Source organism: Neolamprologus brichardi, chromosome 3 (assembly GCF_056152115.1).
Source record: "Neolamprologus brichardi isolate AB-2024 chromosome 3, ASM5615211v1, whole genome shotgun sequence".
NCBI lineage: Eukaryota > Metazoa > Chordata > Actinopteri > Cichliformes > Cichlidae > Neolamprologus > Neolamprologus brichardi.
The window spans coordinates 44,774,247-44,788,715 of record NC_142106.1 but is presented as its reverse complement, the minus strand read 5'-3'; the positions used below and the strand labels follow the sequence as shown (position 1 = coordinate 44,788,715).

Genomic DNA, 14,469 nt, shown 5'->3' with positions numbered 1-14,469 from the left:
TATGTCTTATGGTTTGTCTCTGTGTAATCCTTAGTTGCTGTCTCCCCTGTTTGCTATATCCCTGTGTCCAGTCAGTGTCTGTGTCTGCCCTGGTCCCACGTCTCTGTTCCCTCTGTTGCAGTGCACGCGTGTTAGTCTGTGTCTTTAGTTCAGTCTGTGTCATGTTTCCTGTTTTAGTTTGAAAGTCCATGTCTGATGTTAATGTGTCTGGTTTTACTTCCCCTTGTCTCGTTAGGCCTGATTTGCCCCAGCTGTGTTTCCCTCCTATTACCCATTCCCTGATTGCTCCCTCTGTGTATTTAAGCCCCGTGTTTCTTTGTGTCTGTGTTGTGATCTACTCTCATTTATGCTGTGTGTTCTGTCTGCCTGTTCATGTAAGTTTATTTGGATTTTTGGGTTTTTGTTACGTTTTGCAATCCAGCAATAAAAGCTGAGTTTTGAGTTACTTTCCGCCTCCGAGTGTCTGCACATTGGGTCCTTCTACTTCCACTCCTGCCTGCACACAGCCCTAACCTGACAATAACATTCATAAAAATGTCAGGTACCCACAGAGTAAGAATAAAAATAGGTTTTTAATCTGGACTTAAAAACTGGCACTAATGTAGCTTGTCTAATATGGAGAGGAAGGCTATTCCAAAGCATTTGAGCTGCTACAGAGAATGCTTGGTCTCCTCTAAGTTTCATCTGTGACTTAGAATGGGGACATGGGGCTTCAACAAATCAGACAAATAAACAGGTGCCAGACCATTTAGAGATCTAAAAACCAATAAAAGGACTTTAAAACGAATCCTAAATTCAATTGGAAGCCGATGTAGAGAAGCTAAAACCAGAGTGATGTGGTCGAATTTCCTTCTGCCTCAAAAACATATCGGTTAAAGATCTGGAGCACATTCTACCAGATATTGTCCATATTTGTGGCGAATACAAAGGTATCACTACCTCAAATAGTACAAAATTTTAAGTCTTATTCTAATCAAAATAAACAGATACAAAAATGACATGAACAAGAGAAGTCTATTGAGATTTTATTGAGCTTGTTTTAAAAAAGTGAATATGCTTGGCCTTGAAAATTTCAGCTTGAAAAACACTCATATCATTGAGGCCTAGACTGAAGATTAGTTTCTGCAATTTTTGAAAAGTTACTTTTGGATCTTTTTTTATAGTTTAGTTTAAAATTGTGCACGGACTGCCAAAATAAACACATCTATCCACCCTTTTGAGGACATATGTAGGACAAAAGAACATTAATCATTTTCTTGATAATTGAAGGTTGTGGGTGGAGCTCATGTGGCAGATGGTGGGCCACAACCATCTCCCAGGCATCCACTAGATGGACATTCAGTTCTTTGAACATATCCCTGAGCACCTTGTCCTGCTGTAATGAGTACCAATCACTGTTAGTAGATGCATGAAGGAAGGTCGTCAAACTTTTGGGGTTTCCAGTCCGAATCACAATCATTGTGTCTGGAGCCCTGGACAGCAGCCGGACCATTGCTCTGCGGATGGTCTGCAGCCGGCGGATAAAGAACTCAATAGGGAAAGTGCCAAAGTGTGCCCAGATACCAAGTACTATGACCGTGTCCCTGCCTCCAGGCACCTCGTCGAGCTCATTGGCAATATAATGCAGCTCAATGGCTGGGACACTGACGGATCGTAGAGGAGGACCGTGGGTGCGGTATGTCACCAAAATGTTGTTTTTGTCGTCCAGGGACATCAAAGGTCCAATTGTTTTATGGCTATGCATGTTTAATGCCTTTAGATCTAAAAAGGATTACACAGGGAATAAGTTAAGCAGCAATAAATCAGTCGATGCCAGAAAGGTTTAGTAGATCTGCTACCTGGTAGTGCTGCATCAAGGTACTCAAACCACTGCCTCATGGTGGAATCTCCATACATATGAACGGTTTTTCCTTTTAGACACTGAGTGATGGCTGAGGAAGAGTTGAACTGATGAATTGGGGTCACACCTAGTCCTCTCCACACATCCTGAAAGTAATAGCCAGAGGGTCCAGACCCCACTCTGCTGCTAGGCACCTTTGACTCACCTGACCAATAAAACAAACAAACAATTGTATATTAGTGTATTTATTATATACACAATGTAAACATCAGATAATACAATGATACAATCACTAAAGAGAGAACACATTTTTACACTGCTAAAGTTAAAGATATTTCTCTATTCAGATTTTATATCTGATGTGTGATTAAGACATTACAGGGAGCAGCCCACAGTGGTCCTAAACCTAACTAGATTTTAATGTGGTCTATTATCCATTGAAGAATTTCCAAGCACTTTTACCACTACTGCTGCTAAGTGTGGGTAACTTTCAGGAAGCTTTATCACTATGCTCTGCGATTTTTTAATGTCCTGAATGTGCACAGAGGGAAAAGAAGTGGTTATGTCTTAAATTTATTTTAATTTTAATTTTTTAATTTTGTGCGGAGGACCAAAGCTAGTAATGAGAGCTAGGATTCCAGCCGCAACTCAGGAGATTAACCCTCTGGTTTTGTGCATAACCTTGTGAGACAACTGAGGGAGAATGTTCAGGAGACAACCAGAACTGTGGTGCCTACCAGTGTGCCAACATTTGCTGGAACAGAGCACATTGAAAAAGCAGAAGATTTAACGACAACAATCCCTATACTTGCCTAATTTTGACTTATGTGAAGTTACTTAAAACTCAAGTTGAACAACCACTGTTTGACTAAGCGAGGGAAATCCGGAAGTCACTTCAAAGACAAATCCGAGAGAACTGAATGAGACTTAAAGGGAGCTATCTATGCCAAACAATATTACTGAAAGCAAGCTGAAGGTAATCTTACAAAATACAAAGGAAGATCAGCCTAATTCAAATCTGGGAAGGGGTTTAATTTTTACTGGCCTATTCCATATCTTGTATTTTCATAATAGACCTCCTTATTTTAGGAGATAATAGAATAGTAAAATGAATAATAAACTGCTTGCAATTAGTGCAACATCCATAGTGTTTTAGTTGAATACTGTAAGTACTCCACTTACTCCTTTCAGTTTTTTTTTTGTTAGAGACACTAATAGTAAAGAATCAGGCTTTACCGTTCTGTTTGGGCAAAACGTTGACACTCGCCACTCCTGAAGGAGGAATAGCGACTTTCAGATTGACACCACTTAGGGAAAGAACACATATTGAAATATTTTAACAAAAATGGCAGAGAAATTTTATGTTTTCTAAACTAGAATTGAATCAAACACAGCAGTCAGCAAAAACAGTTGGGTTTGACACATCAGCTGGTGACCCCCCCCCCCCTTCAGGCACATTACCATAAAAAGAACATCACAATACAGTTTAAAAGTAAACTTCTTTCACTGTCACAACAAATCGTGAGTTACTCATTTATGCTTTGCCCAACTCTGCTCACATCCTCTGGCTGTAGTTTGTTGCATTGCAAATGCATGTTGTCAATAGGGAAGTTGCAGTCTCTCTGGTGCCACATAAATACTCATAACATGGTTGACAGTTGCTTCTCCCGTCTCTTCTTCACTGTTTAAAATTTCACCTATCAGCCATCAGAAATGCCAATACTGATGATAATATCAGATAGCTAAATAATTGACAGCTGCCTGCTAATACATCAGTAGGGCTGTAATAAAATTCTTTTACTTTGATTCTAATTGATTAATTTTAAAACTCCAGAGATTTACCACCTTTAGAATATAGGAAATGCTTACCTCTGAAAGAGCTTCTCCATGGTGCTAATTTTTTGTTTATATCCTCCATTGAAGTTGCTGATCCTGGTATCACAGCTTAGACTTTTTGGCTTGTAGCAGAACCATGGCTCATTTGTATGGAGGTCAGTGTAGTTGCACACAGGCTGCTGGGTTGGACGTAGACATACATTACAAGTGGTAGTTTCAGTGACTGAGCCTAAGTGGAACTGGCTCTTGAAGAAAATCCTGTCAGGATGTTCTGTGTTCAGCCTTCGCAGCTCTGTGACTGCCTCACTGGGGTGAACCAGTATCACCTAGTAGGACAAATAATTAGAATTTTGTAACCTGCTCTGTTTGTTTTATAGACAGCACTTGTCACCAATAGAACAATCAAGTGAAATCAAGATTTATCACAAACTGGCAAATGGTCTGCAGATGAAAAATGAAGCTAATGTGAAGTGCCACAAAGTGAATCTTGTGATGTGACCACTTGATGTTAGCTTCAAACGCAAACAAGCAATAATAGTTAACGTAGTAAGCGTCACCTGAACCTGTGCGTTTCCTTCCCAAAGTAAAGTGAATATAGCAGAGTAGGAGCCATTAAGATGATCTAACACTTGCCCTGCCACACCAGCACCAAGGGTTGGGTTATGCAGCCGGGCAAGTAAGACATCTCCCCCAGACCTCTTCAAGTGTCCCTGGAAATCGTGCATTTGAATCATAACCTCAAGTTTGTCTCCTATGTGCCACTGTCCTCCTCCCCACCTTGGGAGAATGGTGAAGGCACTGTGGGCTGGGTGACTGGTACTGCTCAGGGAAAGAGGTGATGGTAAAGATGGAGTTTCAGGCCAAGCGATGGAATCTAATAGGCGTTGTTCTTCAAGAGCTTCCTTGGTGGATAGTGGTTTTAACTTGCAGAAGTCATAATGCATGTCAGCAGGTGGAGTGACAGTGGCAGGTCTGAAGGTGGTGTTCACTTTAATCTGAAACTGGAAAAAGGAGAGAGTATGACATTGACAAAAGGACATTCAACCAGGTATACATCATACAGCTATTCATCTTTAGTTCCTAGCACAGTATAATGAAAGATTTGTTTTGAGATAGTATGTCATGCTTTCATTGTCTTACTTGTATTAATGCAAATGTATAATGCCTGTCAGCTGGTAAGTCAATAAAATAAATGTATCACTGAACATAAATAACTGATTGACTTGTATGTCCAATACCATTCTTTTTTTCTTTTCCATTAAGATAAGACAACAAGCTGATGTTTGAATAGCTACTGGAATATGACTGTTTCCTTGCTAGAGCTTTTGCACAATCGATGAATACAGGTACAATAACTGTTGTTCAAAGGCTACTAAATTAAAAAAAAAACAACAAAACAGAATATAAAAAGCTGTTTTCACTTTTCAAATTTCTTTATCTTGTTTCACAGTGTGAACGAGAGACATTGATTCACTGGTCCACACCACAAGGATATACAGGTAAGATAAGATAACTCTTTATTGTCATTGCACAGTCATACATAGTACAGTAGTACAATGAAACTGGAAAACTGTCCTACGTCGGCACTACATGTAACACAACACGACACAATACGACACATCACAACGCAACACAAACAACACAACACAGTATAATAACTTAGTAATAACAAAGAAGAATAAGTGTATTTGTATTGCACACTGTTATTATTGCACATGAATTATTATTGCACCTTGTTATAAATATAAATATTATTATTGTTATTGTTTTAAACATTGTTACCTCCCCCTAAAAAGGTCCAGGGAGGTAGCCAATCAGGTCAGCTGTTTGCATTGATCAGGGCTATTGCCCTGTTGTAAAAGCTGTCCTTGAGTCTATTTGTTCGGGACCTCAGCAGCCTGAACCTCCTGCCAGACGGCAGCAGCTTAAACACCCGGTGTCCTGGGTGTGTGCAGTCCCGTAGGATGCTGCGTGCCCTCTTGAGACAGCGAGTGCTGTACAGGTCCTTCAGGGAGGGAAGAGGATGTCCAATGATTTTTTGGGCCATATTGATGACCCTCTGGAGTGCCTTTCTGTGTGCTGTGGTGCAGCTGGAGAACCACACACCGATGCAATATGTCAGCACACTTTCAATGGAGCAGCGGTAGAAGACGGTCAGCAGCTCCTTCTTCACGTCCATTTTTCTCAGAAAGTGGAGACGCTGTTGGGCCTTCTTTAAGACCGCAGAGATGTTAGAGCTCCATTGGAGGTCTGTGTCTATGTGCACACCCAGAAACTTGAAACTGGAGACCCTTTCCACGCACTCCCCGTTGATGCTGACAGGCTGCAGCTCGGACTTCCTCCTTCTGAAGTCGATTACCAGTTCTTTTGTCTTGGTGGTATTGAGGTCCAGGTTGTTATCTACACACCACTCTGACAGCCTCTGAACTTCAGCTCTGTACGCCGTCTCATCTCCCCCTGAGATGAGCCCCACCACGGTGGTATCATCTGCAAACTTGATGACTGCGTTCTCTGGGTGGGAACTAACACAGTCATGTGTGTACAGAGTGTACAGTAGGGGACTCAGTACACAGCCTTGTGGAGAGCCGGTGTTGAGGCTGAGGGCTGAGGAAAGATGAGGCCCCACTCTAACTCTCTGTACACGGTCTGAGAGGAAGTCTCTGATCCAGCGGCAGGTGGTAGAAGGAAGTCCGATTTCCAGCAGTTTAACTATTAGTCTGTCCGGGAGTATAGTGTTGAAAGCAGAGCTAAAGTCAACAAAGAGCAGCCTGGCATAACGGCCCTGCACTTCCAGGTGAGAGATGGTGGTGTGGAGCGTTGTAGCAATGGCATCTTCAGTTGATCTGTTAGCTCTGTATGCGAACTGGAGCGGGTCGAGTGTGGGTGGCAAGCAGGACATGATGTGACGTCGGACCAGTTTCTCAAAGCACTTCATTATAACAGGTGTTAGAGCAACTGGTCGGTAGTCGCTGAGGCTGCTAATGTTAGTACGCTTTGGCAGTGGGACAATTGTGGCTGACTTTAGGCACGGTGGGATGCAGGACTGGGACAGTGAAGTGTTGAAGATGGCTGTGGTGGCAGACGCGTGGAGCGTTGAGAGGAGGACCCAAGCGCAAGTACTGACTAGGAGTGAGCTTTTTTTTGTTTTTTTTTTTTACAGTGGCCAAACTAAAAACAAATGACAGCTGAGCATGGCAGCGACTAAACTAACAAAAAAACCTAAACTGGAAGGAGCATGAAACATAAAAACCTGAAACGGGGAAACATGGAACATGCAGACCAACGGCGAGAGACACAGGACTGAGAACATGAAGAACTCAGCAGGTGATACACTTGAGAAATGCAAGAGAACATGCAGATGAACGAACAACAAACAGAAGAAGACACAGGGCTAAAATACACGAGGAAACAGGAGGGACTAATCAGGCATCACGAGAAAGGGAGGAAGCACACAGACATAAGACAAGGACTATCAAAGCATTATTTGTGATGAGCTCATTGGCTTACTAAAAAAGAACGGTAGGTAGCTTGTACTGTTGGGACGTAATATTGTTATAAGCTAAGATGACCTTAAAAGAGTGGGGCTACATGTGGTGATGCTAGCTAGTGTTACAGATGTGTTGATGACACCTGGGTCAAAATCAAAACCCAAGAAGTAGAATCCTTCACTGCACACATTAACTCTGTGGATAAAAACATAAAGTCCACCAGCGAAGACACAAAGGATAACTGTTTGCCATTCCTGGACTGTGCCGTGTGCATCGAAGAGAATGGAAACCTCAACACTGAAGTTTACCGGAAGCCCATGCACACGGACCAATACCTCGTCTTTGGCTCCCACCACCCTCTGGAACACAAACTTGGAGTAATTGGGACCCTACAACACCGAGCAGAAAATGTTCCCTCTAAGTCTGAGGCGAAACACAGGGAACACACACATGTAAAGGAAGCTCTTAAAACATGCGGTTATCCTAATTGGGCTTTCATCAAGTCAGCAAAGAGGCACAGAAAAGAAGATCAGACACCAACTAGGGAGGATCAGAAAGACAAATGCAACAAAATTGTCATCCCCTATGTAGCCGGTGTATCAGAGAAACTCAGGAGAGTCTTCTCCAAGCACGACATCCCATTTTACTTCAGGCCCAGCAACACACTCAGACAGAAACTGGTTCATCCCAAAGACCAAACTCCTAAACACAAGCTCAACAACATATTGTAGCTGTACAGTGCAGCTTTCATTCCTTGGCTCGTGTGATTAGGTAGAGGATCAAGAGGGGGTCCATGACCCTCTTGCGGACACTCCCATAGGGCTTAAAAGCTTGGACTCTCCACCAATTGTGCTCAGAACTGAAGAAGCTTCTCGAATGAGAGGTGAAACGTCTTCAAGAAAACTTAAAGAAGTCCAGATGCTTTTCTTTTCAAACTCCTTAGATTACGATGACCTGGATGACTGAGAACCTTCACAGACATATAGCTAGCGTTTGCCATGTTAGCTAATTACCTTCACCAGGTGGGCCACAGGTGTATAGTGGGAGGTTCAGCTCTCCATTTCAGCGCAGTCCCTTCATTCTTTATATATCCATGTTGGACTGAGTGTAAATACAGAGGCTGAATGGCCTTTGCACTGGTACGAAGTATGTGCGCTTGTACAAAGCTTTTGGCACCATCAGCACTGTAAAATAGCCAGGCAACAAGCCTGTGTCTGTCAAACCAATTAGAGAACTTACATTACACTGTATGGCTAATTTGCATTACTTTGGGATTTCTGAAATAAGATCCAATAGCTAATCTATTTTCAAACAGAGTCCCACAAATAACAGGTATCCCTTTAGAAATAAACAGTGATACTTCTAAAAACTGTGTATTCCCACACAGCATTTAATTTAGCTAGTTTAGGAAGATTTCACTTTTCTAATAGTTTCACAGGCTAATAGTTTTTAAACAGAATATCACAAACAACATGTATCCCTTTAGAAATAAACTGTGATACTTCTAAAAGCACATATTCACACCTAGCCACACTAGCACTGTATCAACCCCCAATGTTCCTTTAATGCAACTAGCCCTATAATTATCTACTAGTCACAAACACACTGCAACAGTAAGACTTGTTGATTACACATAGATGATTTAACTACTTTAGGGGCATTTTACTTTTTTCTTTAGCGCTCCGAAAAGACACAGAGGCTAATAGTTTTAAATAGAGCACAACAAACAACAGGTATTCCTTTAGAAATAAATTTTTCTTGTGTTACTTCTAAAAACTACAGATTCTTAACTCTGCAACAGTTAGACAGAGTGGGTTACAGTTAGGCCCCCAACAGTCAGCAAAACAAGTCATAAAACAATAAAAGAGGCTCCCTTTATCAAGAGCATCCCGGCACACATCTCAACTGTAGTTCCATAGTTTCCACATTTTTTAATTACAAACAGTTCCATTGTCTTATCTTATCATATCAGAGGTCAACTGAAACCTTGTCCAACTGAACCTCCAAAGGTTTTTCACATTTTCTTACACCCCACACCTTTATCTCTACAGGCAGACAATTACACCTCCTACTGACCAACCGAACCACCATATCGTTTTAACTTTTTATTTTTTCACCTGAATGTGCGTTGGAGCCGACTTTGCTACCCGCACAGAGCATTTCTGATAGTCGGGCGCTGCTTATACAATAGAGAAAAGCAACAATACAGCGTGTTTCTCTGCTCCAAGAAATCCGTGGGCCTTTCACAAGCTAAGCATGTCTGTTATACCCAGCGCATAAATGTCTGTATGTCAGCGCTGATTATTCAAACCCTGTTTAAAATGTGACACACACATGTTGTCCGAAAACAATTCCTCTAAATTTGCAAAGTTACTAATTTTAAAAAAAGATATTTTCAAATTTTTAGTTGCATGTCAAACAACATGCATAGCTAAATTCACAATGGTATAACTGTGCTAAATAAAAGAGGCCCAAGCACCAAAGCACTCTAATGCAAACCTCTAAACTGTATGTTGATAAGTACATGAAGTGTATCTCTACCTCTACAGCTGAAAACAGTTTGTATCTGCACTCTGAGGGTCTGCTGAATTGTTTTTTAATACGGCACTTTTAGACGAACTGCAGATGATGAAATCCTCTTTATTGTAGAAACTGTCCCTAAGCTATTGTTGCTCATACTTACTGAGTTCCCTAGCTACTTCTTTACTATGTCAGTAAACGTTTTGAAAAGGAAGCTGTTGTAGATTTAAAGAAACATCTTAATTGAAGCAAAGGCTAAAAATTGGAATGAATTTTATGTGACTGTTCATATTAAAGCCAACAACAAGTGAAAATCCAAAAACCGGCTCCAAGCCGTTGTATTAATAATCTCCCCCCCCCCCCCCCCTCTCCCCCTCTGTGTGTGTGTGAGTGTGAGTGTGTGCCCTCACAGAAGGAAGGTCACAGCAGGAGGTTTTCTCAAACGCATTACCAATCAGTTTATTTTTTACAAGAAGTGTAGCTCATACAATGGTATAAATGTATTCTTTGCAATACTTTATAAATATGAAACTCTTTTGAGTTCAGGCACATTGTGAAACAAGAATCTAAATATTTGTGTCACAAATTCTATAAAAGCATGTTGTTTACGTGGATAATGCAACAAATCTTTTGTGCGTCCTATTAATGATCAATGGTAATTGAAGAGGAAGCTTGAACCCTGGCTCAGGACATTTTCATGACAAGTGTCAGCGCAGACATGTGCTAACGAGAGAACATGTTTTATCATCATAAAGACTGTGATATGAAGCATTGTTAAAGTGTCACTTCAGTAATGTTGACTCATGTTTTTTAATAATGACTTTAAAACACTAAACACTAATTTATGTGGTTTATTTTAAGTTTACAGAATAAAATGTGGTAAGACGATGAGTTTTACTTCTCACTGACCGTGTTATGTGTATCTATTTATCATGTATGCTACTTTGCTCTGTGGACTGTAAAATGTTTCATTGTGTTCATAAAATAAACCAGGCTTTCACTGTCTGCATCTTTTACTGTTTTTCTGCTTTTGTTCACTCCAAGTTTGACAAAACCTACAGATATCCAGAGTTAACTCGCTAACAAATGTGGAGCAGTCTCAGTGTATTTAGCTGCTTTTTCCCTAAACACAACCAACTGAGAGAAACGCCTGTAGTCCTCACTTTGGTCATTTGAATGTTGAAGGAGATTTGTTCCATAGACACCTAATACTAGTGTTTCCTGCACTTAATCCATCACTACTATGTTCTATTTAAATCCAGATTCCTTTTATAGTTTGCAGTTTCTTTACTAACACATTTGTAGATGAGTTTATTGCTGAACAACACAGCTAGCAGTCTCACACACTCTTTAGGTTTTTCAAGTTTTGTGTGTAATGGTTTAGTCTCTCAAACCTTATCCTTTTCTCCCCAGTATCACAACAGTATGACTCCCAAAGTACGGCTCAGTAAAGAACCTATGATTCTAAAGCCAGAACAGAAAGATACAGTTGGAAGATGAATGATTGTGTTTTTATGATGCATAGTAAAACTACCCCCTCTTCTTCTTCTCTGTGTTGTTGTTGTTCTTGTGTGTGTGTGTGTGTGTGTGTGTGTGTGTGTCTGGTTGTGTGTGTGTGCCTTAGAAGTCAAATAATACACTAGCCATACTTAAAAAAAAATCTGAATTTCATTTAGGTGTGAAGGGCAAGCTTTACTTACTTAAGTACTGAATATTATGTCACTTATTTATGCGCAAATGTTTTTATAATGAAGAACATTAAAACATTACTGTTGGCCACATGTCGGGAAATGGCCATCACACTGTCATTTAGAATTGTTTAAATAACTCGTGTCTTAAGTCCTTCCATCAAACAGAAAATAAAAAAAAGTCGCATGGTTCACTTTTATATCACAAAAGTTTAAAATGCAAACCAATGGAAGCAGAAGTAGAAGACTATAATGTCACAGAGCATACGGTGTCTATTATTGTGTAGACATGTATAAATAAGAGCTTAATTTCTTAAGAAATAAACAGGTGGAGTGATCTTTATCAAAAGTGGATGTTGCATCTGTGGCTAAACCACTGTACCCAAAAAACTTTAAAAATCTACTGCGTGTGAGGCTGTGTAAGTAAAGCTTGCCCTTCACACCCGCGTGTAACAAACCATTTGTTGGGGGTTGTGGATTTGGCACCTCAGCATTGTGAAAGTGGGGAAACATGTTTCTGGCTGAGCATAAGATTTCTGCTTACTACTTAGAATCCTGGTTCTAAATGAAATTCAGATCTTTTTTTTAAGTATGGCTAATGTATTATTTGACTTCTAAGGCATACACACACACACAGACACACACACACACAAGAACAACAACAACACAAAGAAGAACAAGAGGGGGTAGTTTTACTATGCATCATAAAAACACAATCATTCATCTTCCAACTGTATCTTTCTGTTCTGGCTTTAGAATCATAGGTTCTTTACTGAGCCGTACTTTGGGAGTCATACTGTTGTGATACTGGGGAGAAAAGGATAAGGTTTGAGAGACTAAACCATTACACACAAAACTTGAAAAACCTAAAGAGTGTGTGAGACTGCTAGCTGTGTTGTTCAGCAATAAACTCATCTACAAATGTCTTAGTAAAGAAACTACAAACTATAAAAGGAATCTGGATTTAAATAGAACATAGTAGTGATGGATTAAGTGCAGGAAACACTAGTATTAGGTGTCTATGGAACAAATCTCCTTCAACATTCAAATGACCAAAGTGAGGACTACAGGCGTTTCTCTCAGTTGGTTGTGTTTAGGGAAAAAGCAGCTAAATACACTGAGACTGCTCCACATTTGTTAGCGAGTTAACTCTGGATATCTGTAGGTTTTGTCAAACTTGGAGTGAACAAAAGCAGAAATAGGGGTTGGTACAGTGCTAGTGTGGCTAGGTGTGAATATGTGCTTTTAGAAGCATCACAGTTTATTTCTAAAGGGATACATGTTGTTTGTGATATTCTGTTTAAAAACTATTAGCCTGTAAAACTATTAGAAAAGTGAAATCTTCCTAAACTAGCTAAATTAAATGCTGTGTGGGAATACACGGTTTTTAGAAGTATCACTGTTTATTTCTAAAGGGATACCTGTTATTTGTGGCACTCTGTTTGGAAACTATTTGCTTAGCTTAGTGCAACCACCCCAGAAAATCGCAAGGCAAAGAAATGGGCTATTGCACAATGGCCAAGTCAGTTACTGAATATGCTTTCCAGTTATTAAATACAAAACTAAAGGCAGAAAGACCTACAAACAAGCAGCAACAGAACTTGGCTGCAGTAAAAGCCTAGTTAGTAGAGCATCTGAGTGGGAACACAGCATTTTTATTTAATGTCTATGGGTTTTAAGCTTCTGGCAGTCACACACACACACACACACACACACCTGCACATGCACATACACAAAGTAGTTTGAATTAAGCAAAAGTCCTCACCTCCAGGATATTCATGATGTATAGTATTAAGATAAACACAACCAAGAAGAGGAAGATGTATCCATGCTTTGGAAGGCAAGTGCGAACTTTCTCGTTACAAAGGTTAAACTTCATGATTGCTAAACTCTCATCATCTCCGGTTGCAGTGTTGTACGGTGACCTGGTACTGGATTTGAGAACGAGAATATTAACTAATAACTGCTCAAAAAAATAATACATAACATTAAACAAAGGCAAGTACATTAACAATGCTAAATACATAAAAATCTGACATTTGCTTTTCAAAATTCTTTCCTACCTCAAAGGAGGTGACTCTTTGAGTCCCTGTGACGAAGGTGATTGTGCTGCTTTACAAGTAATTATTAGTTCTCTTTGTTTGGACTTCTTGGTTTCCAGGTAGTTATTGCAAAAGGGTGGTAACATGAGACAAAATACATACAATATCTAATCCTTATGCAACAATGTAACAAGGTACTTTTATTACCAATGTTGTTATGTGTGAAAAGATTTTACCTTATTACCTCTATGTTTAGCTTATTTAAATTGCAGAGTAATGCCTGTACATAGCATGTCAGCAAAAACAAAGTGTCTGCTCAAGTTTAGACAAACACCCACATGTATTGTTTTAACCCACTACAAGATCGTTAATCAACTTGTCCTCTTCGTCTTGCAAGCTTGCATCCTGTGCAGCCTCGTATGCACGCAGCAGATAAGAAATTGTTTTTTCCTAACTTGTACTCCACCCATGAGTGTTACGTGAGAGGGCAGTATATAATCAGTGTTGCCAACTTAGCGACTTTGTCGCTATATTTAGCGAGTTTTCAGACCCCCTTAGCGACTCTTTTTCTAAAAAGCGACTAGCGACAAATCTGGTGACTTTTTCTGGTGTTATTGGAGACTTATTTATGACGACTTTTTGACGTGAAAACGCGTATCGCTCTTACTCTCAACAAGCAGCGGTGCTGCCGTGGGCGCCTCACCCGTGCCAAAGCGCTCACGGGTGGAGGATAGTCCTCCCCCAGCTGCTATCAGGGCAGGTGATGTTCACACCTATGCGTCCAAACGGTAAATGAATCGCGCATGAGCGAAGCCTCTGCTCCCGCACTGACTGTAACGCAGTCAGTTCTTTTACTGTTATGCTGTTTTGTGGATCACAAGGTTTAAAACTACTTATAAACACACACACACAGTGACTCCACCAGAGTGCCAATTTCGGGTCACTTTTGCCGGTCCAGGCCCGGATAAAGGAGCAGGGTTGGAATTGTGACATTAAAAAAAACAATAATTGCTAAAAGAAATTTAATTTGTAGTTCTAAATAAACTCTAACTGCA

At 40.3% G+C, this 14,469-nt stretch overlaps 2 protein-coding genes across 2 annotated transcripts; one reads left to right on the top strand and one right to left on the bottom strand.

Annotated features, from left to right (window-relative positions):
• Nucleotides 1-1,012: 1,012 nt before the first annotated feature.
• LOC118453354 (NXPE family member 3-like) lies at nucleotides 1,013-14,233 on the bottom strand. Its single transcript, XM_087837721.1, has 7 exons — nucleotides 13,436-14,233; nucleotides 13,138-13,303; nucleotides 4,234-4,677; nucleotides 3,710-4,002; nucleotides 3,077-3,147; nucleotides 1,839-2,045; nucleotides 1,013-1,761 (listed from the first exon to the last, which is right to left on the bottom strand). The coding sequence occupies exons 1-7, from the start codon at nucleotides 13,558-13,560 to the stop codon at nucleotides 1,205-1,207; spliced, it is 1,863 nt and encodes a 620-aa protein (XP_087693847.1). The 5' UTR covers nucleotides 13,561-14,233; the 3' UTR covers nucleotides 1,013-1,204.
• On the top strand, nucleotides 6,712-7,895 carry LOC148104365 (uncharacterized). Its single transcript, XM_087830635.1, has 2 exons — nucleotides 6,712-6,792; nucleotides 7,284-7,895. Exons 1-2 carry the CDS (start codon nucleotides 6,712-6,714, stop codon nucleotides 7,893-7,895), a joined length of 693 nt encoding a protein of 230 aa, XP_087686761.1.
• Nucleotides 14,234-14,469: the final 236 nt, after the last annotated feature.